At 46.1% G+C, this 18,568-nt stretch overlaps 1 protein-coding gene across 1 annotated transcript in view; it reads right to left on the bottom strand.

Annotated features, from left to right (window-relative positions):
* The window catches only part of LOC137522100 (glutamate receptor ionotropic, NMDA 2B), a 1,475,416-nt gene that overhangs the window by 250,533 nt on the left and 1,206,315 nt on the right, over window positions 1-18,568 (bottom strand). Inside the window, exon 10 of the mRNA XM_068242127.1 lies at window positions 1,759-1,946. Coding sequence (XP_068098228.1) covers window positions 1,759-1,946 — 188 coding nt within the window. The remainder of the gene's footprint in view (window positions 1-1,758; window positions 1,947-18,568) is intronic.

Here is an 18,568-nt window from a genome sequence, read left to right as displayed (position 1 = left end):
AAACAGAAGGGAAAGAGGCTTCAGCCAATCAGGCTGCATTAGTTAAGTCTGATGGGGAAGTAGAGAAGCAAAAAAGGACAACCCAGCATGCCCTGCAGCTTCCTTTTTGTGTACCAAATTTTGTGTGTACCACATAAGAGTCAGGTAAACTGGGGAATGATAATTTATCAACAAGAAAAGAAATAGTGATTTTAACTTTTGGATTGCCTTGTTAGCCTCCTTATTGCTTGTTTACCAGATAAAAATAAAGAATTGATTTTTGATTTTATGCCCGACAGTTACACTTTAAAGCAACACTTTATTGCACAAATGTAGGAATGTAATGTGATTTCTGACCTTTAGAAATTAAAACACAACTCTGCTTCAAGTATGTCATTATTTTGTGGGACTTTTGCAATGGATCCTGCACTAGCATGCCACGGTCCAGGTGTTAGGCCCCTTGAAACAACTTTTCCATCACTTTTGTGGCTAGAAAAAGTCCCTATAGGTTTTAGAAATCACCTGGCAGTTTGCACTGTTTGCAAAACTTTGCGGCAAATTCGAGTTCGCTAACTGTAAATTTGATGTTCGCAACGTCACTGCTCACAGACACAGCAACCCTGTGCATAAACTTTTTGTATTTCTCCCACCTCTTGTTTCCTTCCTATTTCTTTAGATTAAAAGCTTACATGGGCAGGACTCTCTTTCTTTTGCGTCTTATAAAATGCTGTATGTTTTGTTAATTGCCATACAATTGTTACAGTCATTTATATTGTCTGCCACTTCTATATTATGCATTAATGTCTGTATTGTCATGTGTACCAGTGTCTGTATATTATGAACCCATTTTTTTTTATTCCATTGTACAGCATAACAGAGATGATGGCGCTATACAGGGCTGCCATCAGTAATTTCTGGGCCCATACTGGGCAAACCTACTGGGCCTCTCACTCCCTTCTGCTACTACACGCCAACTTACAGAAAAAAAAAGTTAACACCTAGGACTTCTTCTAGGCTTCTGTAGTTCTTCCAGTCCCTTCCCCGCTCTCATCCCTGCATCAGCTGTAGTCCTCGCAAAGCTGCATGAACATCTCTGGGCTGTGTGCCTCCTCTGTCACTCTTCCATGGCCAAGAGCAGAACAATGGTGAGGAACAAGAACGACTACAGAGGGCTGGAAGTAGCCCTCAGTAAGTTAAACTGGGGTGAAATTTTAACTTAATATACCCAGGCTGTCTTGGGTGTGACATGGTGCACTCCAGTAACAAAGTATACTAAGACTATTATGTCTATTATGTTTATTATGTCTGAAGTACTTTTATATATAATAAAAGCAACTAGCTGGTTATCCTGTACTTCACCCATGCTGGAGGACAGGATTGAAATTGTAAACTCTACCCTCCCAGAAGATAAAGAGAGTATAGATAAGAAACGCATCTATACTCAAAGGAAATGCCCCTCAACATTTAAAAAAGTCTAAAGGTTTAATATTCCTTATCCCAGGTAGCTGTATCTTAATAGTCTAACTGATACAGAGAGACTTTCCTGTGACAACCGATAATAGGTAAAAGGGATTATCAATATTTGACATATATATATATATATATATATATATATATATATATATATATATATATATATAGTACAATTTACAATATGCACACAACATCTGCTTGTATGATGCACATTATGTCATTTAAGTAAAATACAAGTTCTCTTGCAGTCAAGATAAATGTATAGAAATGTATAGAAAGCTTTATGTCTTACGTGGCTTTACTTACCATCACCAAACAGTTGGAGAATCGCCAGATCTATCTGCCTTTTCCATCCAGAATCCTTCTGTATAGCAATGCCATATCCAGTGGAAGCAAAGACTTTGCCACTGCCAATGGTAACCAATTTACAGCCTTCATCTCGTCCTGCCATGTAATTCAGCACAGCAGCATCATAGATAAAAGCATCCAATTTACTGTAATATGAACAAGAGAAAAACATTAATATGCTTATTTATTTTTTACTATAAAACACACCATGGACTTCATTTCCTAAGGTTTCAAGGACTCAGGATCACTGAAAAACATAAGTTGCCCAGCGAATCTGGCCTTCACAAAGATGAAAGCACAGATGCATGAACACCTTGAGTAAAGTATCAAGTTAAAGGGAGGGGGGACACCAAGAGCCCAATAGTGTGATATTGTATAGATGATAATTAATAATGAGTAATATAACAATTTAATACTCACAAACCAGGGTTACCACTAGGCAACCACTGTGAAGGCAGGTGGGGAGATTAACCTGACCCCACTCAGGATTAAAAGTCGCTCTCTGTAGATGGGAAGAAGATGGGTACAACCCTCCACCAAGGGTGGACTTAGCAATACGTAGAAGCTTTCCAGAGGCGCCAATAGAATAAAAGTCACTTAAACGAGCTTAAAACTGATGGGGCAGTGGTGGGCCTATCCCATCCATGCAGACAAAGCAAACAATGGAAGGACTGTGGCATCAACAGTCAAACAACAATTTATTTATACTCCACAGTAAAAATAGGCAACGCGTTTCACGGGCTCAATCCCGCTTCATCAGGCCAATCAAAAAGGAGCATACAGCTTAACAGCATCAAAACCACACTGAGCGCCTCTGTCGGAGGCGCTCAGTGTGGTTTTGATGCTGTTAAGCTGTATGCTCCTTTTTGATTGGCCTGATGAAGCGGGATTGAACCCGTGAAACGCGTTGCCTATTTTAACTGTGGAGTATAAATAAATTGTTGTTTGACTGTTGATGCCACAGTCCTTCCTTTGTTTGCTTTGTCTGCATGGATGGGATAGGCCCACCACTGCCCCATCAGTTTTAAGCTCGTTTAAGTGACTTTTATTCTATTGGCGCCTCTGGAAAGCTTCTACATAAAGTATCAAGTGAAGATCTGAACAGAATAATCAAGTGTCTGTGACCCGATTTTAACATTTTGTCTTGTTCTCTGCAATTTATCTTACATCTCTCTGTAATGATCTGCTCTGCTGTCTGCACAGGCAGACAGCTTTTTGACCTTTTGTTAAGTCTGAGTGCTGCATGTCCCTGGAAAAGAGACCTTTCTCCACTCTGCAAGCTGCAGAGTTGCTGTTCTGGTGAGGAATTTGCATCCACTTGTCATGCAAATTGCTTAGCTGCTTCCTCTGATGGCTTGCAGTATAAATACCATTTCCTCCCAGAATTCCTTGCTGGTCATGATGGTTTGTTCCTGCTAATTTACCTGGAGTCTCAGCCCTTAGCTTACTGTTTGCTAATATTGCTATCTTAGAGTAGTTCCTTGGGAGTGCCTTAGCATTCCTGTTAGCATAGTCAGGTTGTTTGTTACCTGTATTGCTTTGTACTGTCCATCTGTTGTGATTGTCTTGTCGCCAGAGGCGGTCGACAGGAGATCGTTCTGTCTGTTGGGATCGCATTCGCCCTAGCGGTAGAGGCGGTGGTTCCTTCTGTACTCTGTCTGGGAGTGTAGCCAGAGCAGCGGTTGCTACTGGTTGCTCCATCTGTCTGTCTGTTTGGATCGCATTCGCCCTAGCGGTAGAGGCAGTGGTTCCTTCTGTATTCTGCCTTAGGAGTGTAGCCAGAGCAGCGGTTGCTACTGCTCTTGGGGGACTTTAACAGCGCTAACCTGAACTCCCTCGCTACAGACAGCACGTTTCTTGCCCCACTAGGAATCTTAGCACCCTGGACCACTGCTACACAGTCCACAAGAACGCATACAAAGCCTCTCAAGTTGCTGCCCTGGGGAACTCTGACCACTGCCTAATCCACCTTATTCCTACCTACAGACGGCATCTGGAAATTACCAAGCCTGCCATCAAGTCGGTCAAAAAGTGGACAGAGGAAGCTAAGATGGAGCTACAGGCTTGTTTTGACTGCACGGACTGGACAGCCCTGGAGGCACCCACCCTGGATGAATGGGCAGAGAACATCACCTCCTACATCAGGTTCTGTGAGGAATTGTGTATACCGACCAAGACCTTCAGGGTCTTTCCGAACAACAAGCCCTGGTTCAATAGCAGGCTGCACAAGCTCCGGAAACTTAAGGAGGAGGCCCATAAGTCTGGCTCCCCCGAGGAGTTTAGAGAGGCCAGGAATACACTGAAGCGAGAACTGAGATCCGCAAAAAGGGCATACTCCGAAAAGCTGCACCACAGCCTCCAGTCCAACAACTCGCGGGAGGTGTGGCTGGGCCTGAGGTCAGCTACGAACTTTAAATCCTCCTCCCAGCAAGTGGCCCCTAGCTCCTATCTGGCCGAGGAGCTCAATGATTTCTACTGCAGATTTGAGAAGCAGTCTGATCAACTGAGGGTTGGGGTGACTACAGGGCTACAGACCAGGATTACAGTGGCCTCCCCCCAAGCATCCCTCCCTGAGAGCCATGGCACCCCCACTCCATTTTCAGTACAGGAGGCGGAAGTACTTCGTCTACTCCGCAAGGCCAACCCCAGGAATGCCTCAGGCCCGGATGGGGTGTCATTGAACTGCTTGAGGACGTGCGCAGACCAGCTGGCTCCCATCTTAACCTCCATATTCAACAGGTCCCTGACTGTAGGTCAAGTCCCCTCATGCTTTAAGAGGTCCACTATTATCCCAGTCCCCAAGAAGCCGGGAAACACGGGCCACAATAATTTTAGACCAGTAGCCCTAACCTCAACCATCATGAAGGTCTTTGAGCGCCTGATCCTGGCCCTCCTGAGGCAATCCACAGATACCGCCCTCGATCCTTAGCAATTTGCGTACAGGGCAAACCGGCCAGTCGAGGACGCCATTAACGTAAGCCTGGCACACATCACGGAACACCTAGAAAAGCCTGGTTCTTACGCTAGGATACTGTTCTTGGACTTTAGCTCCGCTTTCAATACTATTTGTCCAGACATCCTGCTGGACAATCTTGTGCAACTAGGAGTTGACATCTCCCTCTGCAGGTGGGTCAGGGACTTCCTCTCAAACAGAACGCAGAGGGTGAAGCTCGGCAATTGCTTCTCCAGCGAGAGAACCACCAACATGGGAGCTCTGCAAGGGTGTGTACTGTCCCCACTCCTGTTTTCCCTGTACACCAACAACTGCACCTCATCCTCTGACTCCGTCAAGGTCATCAAATTTGCGGACGACACAACAATCATTGGCCTCATCAGCAGCAATGGAGAGCTTGCCTACCGCAGCGAAATTGAGAGGATCTGCGACTGGTGCAGGGGAAATAACCTCATCCTTAACACGGCAAAGACTGTAGAACTGATCGTAGACTTCAGGAGACACTCCCCCACCCTCCACCCAGTCCTAATTGGGGAGAACGCAGTCTCCAGGGCGCCGAGTGCTCGGTTCCTGGGCACAACTCTTACTAGCGATCTCAGATGGGGGGTGAACACTATCAAAATTCAAAAGAAGGCACAGCAGAGGTTATTCTTTTTGCGACACCTGAACAAATTTGGCATCCCAAAGAAGCTGCTCATCAGCTTCTACACTGCCACCGTAGAATCCATCCTCTGCTCCTCCATCATCGTCTGGTATGCAGGGGCAACAGCTAGTGACAAATACAAACTCCAGAGAATAATTCATGCTGCAGAAAAGACCATAGGTTCACCCTTGCCACCTCTTGATCTCCTCCACACCGCCAGACTGGAAAAGAGGGCCAAAGGGATCTCTCTTGACCCCTCCCACCCAGGCAATCGCTTTTTTGAGCTCCTCCCATTGGGTCGCCGGTTCAGAGCAATTGCCTCCAAGTCCACCAGACACAAGTGCACCTTCTTTCCCCAGGCAGTCCTCCTTCTAAACTCTAACTCCTGCCAGGCCGGAAAACTCTAGTCCTTGGGAAACAAACCCGTAACCGGCACCCGGTCTGTACCTGCTGCTCACCCTGAACCTTGACTGTATCATGTAACTGTGGGCCACCCTGATCTTTGACTCATGGATTATATCTGTTGCCCACCCTGAACCATGATCTGTATCAGGCATCACAGACTGCATCTGTTGCCCACTCTGAACCATGAACTCATACGCAGACCTCTCCCTACACCCTAAACTGACTCTCGGATCTGTATACTGTATGTCCTGCATTGTATATTGTGCAGTATTGTATCTATTGTCTGTACCATGTATACTCATTTATTTTCATGTCTGCCAGGCCTTGCCTGGTCCTGTCTCTGCCAATGCCATGTGCACCACACACAATTCCGGGTACGCTATCTGGCGTACTTGGCGAAATAAAGATGATTCTGATTCTGATTCTGGCTGCTCTATCTGTCTGTCTGTCTGGAACGAACGCTTGCTGACGTCTCGGTGAGGTAACCGCTTAGCAAGCGTTCGCGTTCTCTTTTGTTTTCATGTTTCTTTGGTAAGTCAGGGTTGGTACGCTTTGTCGCTATTGCGCTTCTCGTGTGGCGACCGTGCCGTGCATGCACTTTGTCGCTATTGCGCCTAACGTGTGGTGACCGCGTGTAGTTAGTCCTGTCTGCTCCTGTGTGTTGGATTCAGTTTGTTATCAGTTCTGTCTTTATTCTTCCTTTGCTCTGTCTTACTCAGTCTGGTGTCGCTATTAGCAATCGCCATTCTGTGATTGCGTTCCCACTTGGTCTGCGTTGTTGTGTGTTCACCGTCGCCGGGTGGCGACTAGATTGGTGGACACACATACATTCTGTCTCTGTGCTCACTCTCTCTCTCTAAGGGCTATCTTGCCCTGCATTGCTTCACCTCGTACAATTCCCATTTGGCATCTGTGGCAGTGCAGAGGGGTTATTCCTCTGCACTCCACAGCTCCATCTGCCGGTGGGAATTTCCCTCTGCAGGTGCATAGCACCATAGCTGGGTTCTGTTATTTTATATGCTTGTGGAGGATTTCCGCAGTGTCAGCGTGCATCTTGTGCGCTGACCACGGAAATAATTCCCCAGTGTGGAGGGAATTTCCGATTTGTACAATTTCTCTCAGGTTTCATTACCCCAAGCAAAAGCATATGTGGTTCCATGATAGGCAAAATTATACACTATATTAAAGCAGTAAGAAAATCTATGCATGTTCCTGATCCCAACCCGTATGAGTGTTTCCTTGATAGAGGGTTGTTTGAGCCTCCATTCGCTCCGTGGGAGATTGGGGCTTTGATTGAGGAGTTTGAGTTTGATTGGAAGGCGTTTTGCGATTTTTACATCGCAGAAAGCGAAAAGATTCTTAATGCTTGTATCAATTCTGTGCACACTTTGATTGAATCTGATGAGTGTGACGAGTGTGTTGTGGATCTGGTGATTTGTGTGTGGCAGACAATTTTGGATGAATTGCACACACACCAACCAATTGACTCCAATAAAGAGACACCGTTATCGGATAATTGTTCCTGCCTTTCTGGGGTAAAGCAAGTGAGTTTAGATACTGTGCGATCTGAAATGAATGGGTGTACCACTGTTGTTGACACCTGTGTGAATTCTGAAAGATTTTCTTCTGCTTGTGTGGAGTTTGAATCTGTGCGATCTAATGCCTGTTTCTCAGGTGTTCCTGGGAGCCTGCACTGTACCATGAATGAAACTATGATGTCCACTCGCACTGACATTTATGAGTCCCTTTCTTGCTCTGAGGAAAATACTGACTTTCCACCATGTACTCTGGATGAGTCAATATTACCTTGCAATAAATCCCCTGCAGGGAGCCCAGAGGCTCGTCTAGGTATTGCAGCTAATTTCATCTGTGTCTCTGCCATTTCAGAATTGCAGTCTGGTTTGACTGCTATGAAGGATTCTGTCTGCAGTGAAACTAGACTCAGGGAGTCAGTGTTGGTTTCACTAGATATTCCTGTGCATCCTGTTCATGAAGATGAAATGCAGTCCCAGCGTATGGTAAAACCATCCCTGGGACATCTGCCCTGCCCACATGGATAGTTCAGAATCCTTGATTGCTTTATCAGAAAACTTGGGAAATGATGCTTCTGAAGTTTTGTTTGATGTTCTGGAGGTCTCCGAGTTCCTCCCAAAGGGTGCAGAACTTTTAGGAGGTGCCTCCTGCCCCTGCAGGGCCGTCTGAGGTATTGCCCACTTCAGTAGGCATTGCTGTTATACTGACTACTTTTGCAGCTCTTGTGGAGCTTCAGTCATGCGTAGTCAATGATGAGTTTTTGGTAGATACAATTACAGTCACAGAGACTTCTGAGTCTGAGTCCAAGTCTTCTTTTGAAAGACCAGTACTTGTGACCACTACTCGTGATGATCTTCTGCCCGGTCCTGGTTTTGGTCTTGTTGTGACGGACTCTGACGTTTGCAGTTCCTCGACGTGTCCTGAGGTTTCTCTTGTGCTAGTGTACCCCGTGAGCCAGAATGCCCAAGTGTGTCTCGGTTACCAGCATGCTCAGATGCTTCCTTGGTGGAAACATGTTCTGATATTGCCTGCCTGCCTGCATGTCCAGAAGTGGTCCCTGAAAGCCCTGATCTTGATGCTTGACCTGGTAATCCTGAATCCGGAATTGTCATGGGTTCCATAGGGGTTCTTGATAGTTCTCCATGTGAGCCTAATGAGCATTCTGGCCTTTTGGGATCTCTACGGAGCTTAAAAGTGTTCTGGGAGATTCTGGGAGACATTTTTTTGGTACTCTGGATGGGATCAACAGTGGCTTCTGTGTTGATAGGGACACTTCGTATAGGTATTGTGGGAGGTTTGGTATTTTTGGACGGCCCCTGGAAGGTGGTGGGTATTACCTCGGAGAGTTTCGATGGGCTCTTCTCTGGCACTCGCAGTTCTGATGGGTGTTACGCTGAGGCTTGTAGTACTGATGGGCATGTTTCGGTGGCTTCTGCTTCTGATGAGTTCTGTGTCAGGAGGATTGACTCTGGAATTGGGCCTTGTCGGGCTGACCCGAACTTTATGAGTGTTCAGTCAGTCTGTGTTGTTGAAAATATCAGTTTTGAGGGACGTCTGGAAGCCGTCCCTAGAAGGGGGGGTACTGTGATGATTTGCTCTGCTGTCTGCACAGGCAGACAGCTTTTTGACCATTTGTTAGGTCTGAGTGCTGCATGTCCCTGGAAAAGAGACCTTTCTCCACTCTGCAAGCTGCAGAGTTGCTGTTCTGGTGAGGAATTTGCATCCACTTGTCATGCAAATTGCTTAGCTGCTTCCTCTGATGGCTTGCAGTATAAATACCATTTCCTCCCAGAATTCCTTGCTGGTCATGATGGTTTGTTCCTGCTAACTTACCTGGAGTCTCAGCCCTTTTCTTACTGTTTGCTAATATTGCTATCTTAGAGTAATTCCTTGGGAGTGCCCTAGCATTTCTGTTAGCATAGCCAGGTTGTTTGTTACCTGTATTTCTTTGTACTGTCCATCTGTTGTGATTGTCTTGTCGCCAGCGGCGGTCGACAGGAGATCGTTCTGTCTGTTGGGATCGCATTTGCCCTAGCGGTAGAGGGGGTGGTTCCTTCTGTACTCTGTCTGGGACTGGGAGTGTAGCCAGAGCAGCGGTTGCTACTGGTTGCTCCATCTGTCTGTCTGTTTGGATCGCATTCGCCCTAGCGGTAGAGGCAGTGGTTCCTTCTGTATTCTGCCTTAGGAGTGTAGCCAGAGCAGCTGTTGCTACTGGCTACTCCATCTGTCTGTCTGTCTGGAACGAACGCTTGCTGTCATCTCGGTGAGGTAACCGTTTAGCAAGCATTCGCATTCTCTTTTGTTTTCATGTTTCTTTGGTTAGTCAGGGTTGGTACGCTTTGTTGCTATTGCGCTTCTCGTGTGGCGACCGTGCCATGCATGTGCTTTGTCGCTATTGCGCCTAACGTGTGGTGACCGCGTGTAGTTAGTCCTGTCTGCTCCTGTGTGTTGGATTCAGTTTGTTATCAGTTCTGTCATTATTCTTCCTTTGCTCTGTCTTACTCAGTCTGGTGTCGCTATTAGCAATCGCCATTCTGCGATTGCGTTCCCACTTGGTCTGCGTTGTTGTGTGTTCACCGTCGCCGTATGGCGACTAGATTGGTGGACACACATACATTCTGTCTCTGTGCTCACTCTCTCTCTCTAAGGGCTATCTTGCCCTGCATTGCTTCACCTCGTACAATTCCCATCTTGCATCTGTGGCAGTGCAGAGGGGTTATTCCTCTGCACTCCACAGCTCCATCTGCCGGTGGGAATTTCCTTCTGCAGGTGCATAGCACCATAGCTGGGTTCTGTTATTTTATATGCTTGTGGAGGATTTCCACAGTGTGAGCGCGCATCTTGTGCGCTGACCACGGAAATAATTCCCCAATCGTTACACTCTCTCAACTGATGATCGTAATGTGATAATTCCCATAAAATTTAGCAATTATGGTTACACATACTTATGATATCGAAATGAAAGCAATTTTGTGTACACCATTCATAATTTTACTTAAATATGCAAAATGTAATTTACATTGAAGTCAATACCACTGACTTTAGCAGTTATTAGCAAAAACTCCATGCATACTATCACCACCATTTCCTGGTATGCAGGGTTGCTCGCCAGAGATCGCGAATTCGAATTTACCCATGATCGCAGGCAGATTTTCATGATTGCCGAATTTGAATTCGAAGAGCGATACTGCTCCCGAATTCTAAGTCGAATGTACCCGAATAGTCACTCTTGAATTCGGCCGTGATCACAGGTGTTAACGCATGATCACGATTCACGAATTCTGCTTCGGTATGCAGGGAGTGACGTCACTGGGCCAATCAGAAGGCCCCCAGCCGAGGCCCTAGCAACCAATCAGAGGAGGGGAGTCTGGCCCTCCTCTCTTCGATATAAGGCGGCGGCCTTTTTAGGGAGCCCGTCTTTGCTTGTGACTCTGTGGTACGGAGAGCATCTCCAGTGCTGCTGCGTGTCTTAGCAAGTGCTTTTCAACTGTTAAACCCAGCGTTTTGCCTCCTACACACATTCTGCACACATTGATTATATGGTTTATAGTTAGTGATTTGATTGTTATAGCTCAGTCAGCTAGTGTAATGTACTGTATACTGTGCTAGGCTAGTGTTAGGTCTGTGTGCAGGCTAGGGCCTGCTAGCCTAGGTAGCCTCAGCCTACTAGCTTAGGTAGGTTAGGGATTATAGTTAGTTGTGTACTAGTACTAGTTTACTTAATTTGTACTTTTAGTCTGTGAGTTTATTAGCTTCAGTACTGTGTTAGTTACTTTACAGGCCAGCATCTGTTGTGATCTGTGACTGTCATCTGCCCGACCCTATTGATTGCATCCGTGTGACACACTTTTATTGTCACATGAGTTAGGTATTGACTACTGTATACACTACTGCTAGGGATTATAGTTAGTAGTTGTTACCTACGTACTAGTGTACTTAATTTGTACTGCTATAGTCTGTGAGTTTATTTAGTGCCGCAGGCTTCACTATCACTACTACTGTGTAATAGTTACTTCACAGGCCACTGCACAGACTTCAGCAGCAGCAGCAGCAGCAGCATCCCACCCTCCTGCTCATCCAGCATCAGCAGTAGGAGCACAGAAAGTCACTGCCCCCCCCCCCCCCCCCCGGGCAGCCAGTCCTCAGTGGCCTTATCTGCTCCCTCCACAGTCGCCTCCTCATCCTCCCGTGCAGGCAAACGCTGCCAGACCCTGCTCAGCGAGTTCTTTCCCGGTGTGACCAAGGTTCTGCCTCCCACCAACAGGCACATCCGGGTGCTGATCGGGTTGCTTGCCCGGGCCATGTGCTCCCAGATCCTGCCATACTCCTTTGTGCAGGAGGGAAGTGACATGAGAACGCTCCTGCAGTATGGGATCCCAGAGTGGCAAATTCCCAGCCGCCACTATTTCTCCCACACGGCGATCCCAGCACTGCACCGCTTTGCTATGGCGAACGTGGGCCGCTCGCTTGATCACACCGTGAGTAAGCAGATCCACGTCACCACGGATTCACAGAGCAGCCGTTTTGGTACAGACCTCTACCTGTCCTTCACAGCCCACTGGGTCAGCCTGGTGGAATGTGCCAGCGAGGAAGAAGCAGGTCCATCCTCGGGTGCATCAGCAGCAGCCGCACCAACAGTAGTCCACTATGTGGTGCCACCACGCGGGGTCAGGGGAGAAGCAGCAGCTCCCACCGCCAAGCGACCCCACCTCAACAGCAGCGTGAAGGCCCGCCATTGCCATGCGCTGCTGGAGATGAGAAGCCTGAGGAAGAACCTGAGGGAGCAGGAGAAGACATGGCTGACCCCCAGAGGCCTCAGAGTCGGATTGGTGGTGTCCGACAATGCGGCCAACCTGCTGGCTACCATCATCAGGGGACACTTGACCACGTCCCCTGCTTGGCCCACGTCCTGAACCTGGTGGTGCAGAAGTTAATGCGCACCTACCAGGGGATGGACAATCTGTTGGAAGCGGCTCGGAAAATTGTGCGCAGTTTCCGCCGCTCAGCTGCTGCCACAGCAAACCTGGCCGACATGCAGCAGCTTGAGGGCCTGCAACGACACCGCCTTGTCATCGATGTGCCAACTTGCTGGAATTCCACCCTGGCGATGTTGATGCGGCTGGTTGAGCAGAGGAGAGCTGTCAACCGCCACATCATTGAGGCCACTCTCGCCGGCACCACCAAACTCTAGCTCCTCTCCAACGCACAGTGGGGGCAGATGCAGCAGGTCTGCTTGGTGTTGGCTCCCTTCCTGCAGGGAACCAACCTGGTCAGCGAGGAATGGGCATCCCTCTGCCAGTGGGTGCCATTTGTTTGTCTGCTGGACAGGGCACTTTGTGATCTGCTGGATGTGGGAGAGGAGGCCCTGATCCAGCGGGAACAGCAGCCCCCTGCGCAGTCCACATCTGCGCAGGATTTTGAGTTGTTGGAGGAGGAGTTGGAGGTCCTAAACGTTGCTGTTGAGGGGGAACAGTGGAACACTGCTGCAGTGGTGTGAGGGTGGAGAGAGGAGGAAGAGGCTCAGTGGCCAGAGGAGGAGAAGGACAGCGTTGTGGCCGCTGACCCTGATGTCTCTGCTGGACGGACCACCCTGTTCCCCATGGCATCGCGCATGCTGCGGTGCCTGCGCACAGACCCCAGGGTGAAGCAGATGCGTGCTCGGGAGGACGCCTGCATCAGCATGAGCCTGGACCCATGACTGAAGGGGAAGGTGGCTCAGTTCCTGCCTGCTGGAGACCATGAGCAGCGAACAAGGGAGTTGCAGGAGATCCTTGTTCGGCGATTGGAGGAAGCCTTCACCCAGCCTTCCACCCCCTCTGTCCCTGTACAGCCAGCACAGCAGCCTGTGCCTGCAGCCAGCAGCAGCAGCAACATCAGGCACCCAGGAAACCTGCTGTCCTTGACAAAGGCACTCTACATGACGGTAGAGCAGCCGAGATATGAGGTGCATGCAGCAGGATCCTCCTCTCAAAGTCACAGCCAGCGCCTGACCCGGATGGGGGACGACTACATGGGGTCCTTCAGTGGGCTTGACACTGGTGAGGAGTCTGTGGACCCCTTGAAGTACTGAGCTTGCCGATCTGGAGTGAGCTGGTGCAGTACGCCCTGGAAGTCCTGTCTTGCCTCCTTCCAGCGTGCTGTCCGAGAGGTAATTCAGTGCGTCCGGAGGCGTGGTCCCGGAGAAGCTCTCTCGTCTGTCCACAGAGTCCATGGACAGACTCAAATTTTTGAAGATCAACCAGGCCTGGATTGAAGGCACGTTCCAGGCACCTGTTGTCAGCAAGAAGAGGACATGAGGTGCCTGGGAATTATTTTTTCGCAACATCTACCTACAGTCCCCTGCTAATTTGGCCTGGTTTTTTTGTAGGTGCTGTTGTACCACCGCTAGGGACCATGGCCCGTTACATTGCCTGCTGCCACACGGCACTCCTCCACCTGCTGCTGCTGTATTTAACCTCCTGCTGTGTTCCCACCATAAGATATTTAGCAACAAGAGAAAAGCAACCCCTTTATATAAGAAATGAAAATGAGCACTAATTGGACCAAGATATCAAAGAAGTATAATATATCTGTATTAAAGCCAAAAGTTAAAATTAAAAACATCTAAAACAAAGCAAGCCGTGTCCAAGCCTATATAAGGCCCCCAATAATAACAATAATACAAGTGGCCTCGCAAACAGTAAAGTGTACAGCAAAAATATTAAAATACACTAATATTCAGATAGTGCACCCCTCTCAAAGCATAGTGTGAAATGAGGATCAGTTCAGTATTAATATATGGTCAATTAATAAATAAATTAAACTAAAGAGACACTGAAGCGAAAAAAAAAATTATGATATTATGATTTGTATGTGTAGTACAGCTAAGAAATAAAACATTAAGATCAGATACATCAGTCTAATTGTTTCCAGTACAGGAAGAGTTGAGAAACTCCAGTTGTTATCTCTATGCAAACAAGCCATTAAGCTCTCCGACTAAGTTAATCGTGGAGAGGGCTGTTATCTGACTTTTATTATCTCAACTGTAAGTGAACTGTTTACTTTTCCTCTGCTAGAGGAGAGATCACTACTTCACAGACTGCTCTGAAAGACTCATTTTGAATGCTGAGTGTTGTGTAATCTGCACATATTAGAGAATGATGCAATGTTAGAAAAAACACTATATACCTGAAAATAAAAGTATGAGAATATTTATTTTGCTGCTAATCTTCTAGTAATTATTCATAGTACACAACCAATTCACTATATCATATTTTTTTTTTCGCTTCAGTGTCTCTTTAAATACTGAATCACACAATGTGTAGGGAGGAGCACACCTATATATGCATGAATATATAAAGACACAACGCTGTACCAACAATAATACCTGACTGATGCTACATAAAAATAAAGTGCTAACAATTTAGAGATCCATCAATCAAAAACCAATACATGACATGAGTCAAAAAGTGCATAATAGTGCATATTAAATAGGAGCAATCGCTCAACAACAAATAAAGTGCATAGTGCTGTAAGTAGACAGTATAGACAAATGTGTGTGAAACCAATTGGAAAATTATGTGGAGAAGGGATTAAATCCAGTGAAAGATTAGCAGTGTAATGAAGGAGACTGATTGATGCAAGGTGTATTAGCACGAATAGGAAATGAAAGATGAAAAAGATTGGTTATAAAAAGGTGTGGTAGCACGAGTAAGGAATGTCGAGGTTCACCTAGATAATAAGATAAATGAGGCCTGGGGACGGCTGCATGGGTGCTCCTGCGCCCGTCCGACTTGATCCGCCGAAGCTGCTGAAGGGACAAGTGTGTGAACTTTTTGGCGAGGTTTAAATACGTCCATGGACGCGGCCGCGTCACTGGCCTGACCCCGCGCACCGTCTTTACGCCAGCGCGCCGGGTCAGCCATGCGTACTAATTTACGTGTATCATGCGTAATAACGTATGTGTATAATGCGTAGCTTTAGACGCGTCGCCATCTTGTGGACAAAAATGAGAATACTTGATAAAAAGATATATAGAATGAAATAAGGAATAAAAAGTGAAAGAAGGAACTCCATCTAGTGGTCAACACATAATATACACTTTGAAATCCTAGGATCACAACAGGATAATATCTTCTTATATCCAAGAATACAAGAATGCATTATTTTTATCAAAGAATATATCTATAGGAAGAGTATCATAAGCATCAAGAACTATAGTTTTCTTTCAAAGATGAATATTCGACAAGGAACGTTGTTAGTCAATGAAGATTTTCAAACTTCTCTGGGGACAGACAGGACCAGCCAATGCCAAAGACCTCCTAATAGTAAACATACAAAAAATAAATATTTAATATAAATATATCCATATAAGGAGATTCAGCTGCCACCAAAAACTAACACAGCCCAACTCAATCTAAATGTGAGGAACTCATAGATCTCCATCTACTCACATAATGGAGAATATTGTTAATGTAGTATAAAAAATCTTAACTGAGAAACATAAAGAAGTGTACGCAGACAGTCCAGCTTTCTTACCTCAAAGCCGTAGAAATTTGAACAAGAAAAAGTAGCATTCCAGCTCCTTACCTTGAGCCATCAACAAAATCATTAGTCAGTATTTTGAGTAGGGAAAGCAAAAGAAAGATCCCATAATACACCAATATGGTGATAAATATTGAGAAAACTATTGTGGCAAATAGCACCCCAAGTTGAAATCCTCATTTAGCTCATAAGGGGCTTTCGTACCTAATCTATGAATCCAGCGCAATTCCCACTGTAACAATTTGATCGTATGATTTCCACCTCTGTTGTTTGGGTGTAGCCGTTGTAATCCACACACTTTCCAATTTTCTATTTTGCTTTGCGTACATGTCAAAGTATGGGCTGCCACAGTGGTTAGAGTCCTATTGTAATGATCTGCTCTGCTGTCTGCACAGGCAGACAGCTTTTTGACCATTTTGTAGGTCTGAGTGTTGCAGGTCTCTGGAAAGGAGACCTGTCTTCACTCTGCAACTTGCTGAGCTGCTGTTCTGGTGAGGAATTTGCATCCACTTGTCATGCAAATTGCTTAGCTGCTTCCTCTGATGGCTTGCAGTATAAAGACCATTTCTTCCCAGAATTCCTTGCTGGTCATGATGGTTTGTTCCTGCTAACTTACCTGGAGTCTCAGCCTTTGCTAACTGTTTGCTAAGATTATCTTAGAGTAATTCCTTGGGAGTGCACTAGGCATTCCTTCTAGCGTAGTCAGGTTGTATTATCTGTACTGCCTTGTATTGTTGTTTGTTGTTTGTTTGTTTGTTTGTTGTTGTTGTTGTTTGTTTGTATTGTCTATCTGTTGCGATTGTCTTGTCGCCAGCGGCGGTCGACAGGAAATCGTTCTGTCTGTGGGGATCGCATTCGCCGTAGCGGTAGTGGCGGTGGTTCCTTCTGTACTCTGTCTTAGGGGTACAAGCCAGAGCAGCGGTTGCTACTGGTTTTCTCCATCTGTCTGTCTGTCTGAATCGCATCCGCCCTAGCGGTAGTGGCGGTGGTTCCTTCTGTACTCTGTCTGGGATTGTAGGCCAGAGCTGCGGTTGCTACTGGCTACTCCTTCTGTCTGTCTTGTCTGGAACAAACGCTTGCTGTAGGCTCGGTTAAGTAACCGTTTAGCAAGCGTTCGCATTCTCTATTCGTTTTCATGTTACATTGGTTAGTTAGGGTTGGCGTGCTTTGTCTCTGTTGCGCTTTTCGTGCGGAGACCGTGCCATTAGCTTGCTTTGTCGCTGTTGCGCTTTTCACGCGGTGACCGCCCTTAGCGAGTGCGTTTGTTATTTTCCATGGCGTTCTGATCATTGTTATTTGTTGTGTCTTTCTTGCTACACTTGTGCTCTGTCTTTATTCGGTCTTGTTTCACTATTGGCAATCGCCACTCTTGCGATTGCGTTCCCACTTGGTTTCTGCTGTTGTGTGTTCACCGTTGCCAGGTGGTGACTAGATTGGTGGACACACATACATTATGTCACTGTGCTCACTCTCTCTCTCTGAGGGCTATCTTGCCCTGCATTGTTGCAATTCGTACAATTCTCATTTGGCATCTGTGGCAGTGCAGATGGGTTGTTCCTCTGCACTCCACAGCTCCATCTGCCGGTGGGAATTTCCCTCTACAAGTGCATTGTACCAAAGCTGGGTTTTGCCGTTGTATACGCTTGTGGAGGCCTTCCGCAATGTCAGCGCACATCTTGAGCGCTGAACACGGAGATAATTCCACAATCGTTACACTTATTTTCCAAGTAATCCCTTTGGACAAGTTTTATAGTGGAACGGTGTTTCTGAATTCTCTGTTTGAGGGCATTTTTTGTCTGCCCTACATATCTCTTTGTACAACCACACTCAAGGAGATATATCACCCAAGGTGTTTGACAATTAATGAAATCCAAAAGTGCAATAGCCTGGTTGTCCTTATAATCCAAAATATATTTAGTTGATGGCATCAATGAGCAGACATCCCCACACGGAAAACTGCCCTTAATACTCAGTGATCTTTGTGGTGCTTGATAATGACCATGACAGAGTTTATCTCTCAGGGTGGGGGCCCTCCTTGCAGTCACAGAGGGCTTAGTAGTAATAAACTTGCTAATTGTTGGTTCACTCAAGAGAATATTCCAGTGTTTTTCAAGAACTTGATGAATTTCGTTCCATCTCTCATTATACGTGGTAATTAACCGAATTTTCATGGATTTGATATCTTTACTAGAAGAACAAACCACCCATACAGTGGTGAGTAGCAGTACACGATTTAGACCAGCTTCCAAATTTTTGCCTTCATTCAGTTCCTGCCCCCAAATACAAGTCTTTTTTATGTCGTTTCAGCAAATCTACAGAAAATTAATTGTAGCAAAACAATAAGGAATGATAATTTGACTAAAAATGAGAGAAAAGTATTGACAGAACTCAGTAAAAGATCAGACATCTTAATAAAAGAAGCTGACAAGGGGGAGAATGTTGTCATCTGGCCACAAGATCTTTATGAAAAAGAAGGTTATAAGCAACTTAATGACACCAAATTTTATAAAAAACTTATAGGAAATCCCAGGAAGAATTATCAGAGAGAGTTAAAAACCTTGTTAGATCTAGCATTAGAAGAAAAGATTATAACTAAAAAAGAGTATAAATACTTATGGGTAAAAGATCCGGTAACACCAACATTCTACATGCTACCCAAAATTCATAAGAATCGATCACACCCACCGGGAAGACCAATTATTTCTGGAATG

This window comes from Hyperolius riggenbachi, chromosome 6 (genome assembly GCF_040937935.1).
Source record: "Hyperolius riggenbachi isolate aHypRig1 chromosome 6, aHypRig1.pri, whole genome shotgun sequence".
Taxonomy (NCBI): Eukaryota; Metazoa; Chordata; class Amphibia; order Anura; family Hyperoliidae; genus Hyperolius; species Hyperolius riggenbachi.
Note: the sequence above shows the minus strand (reverse complement) of the source record. Positions and strands in the feature narration are given on the sequence as shown.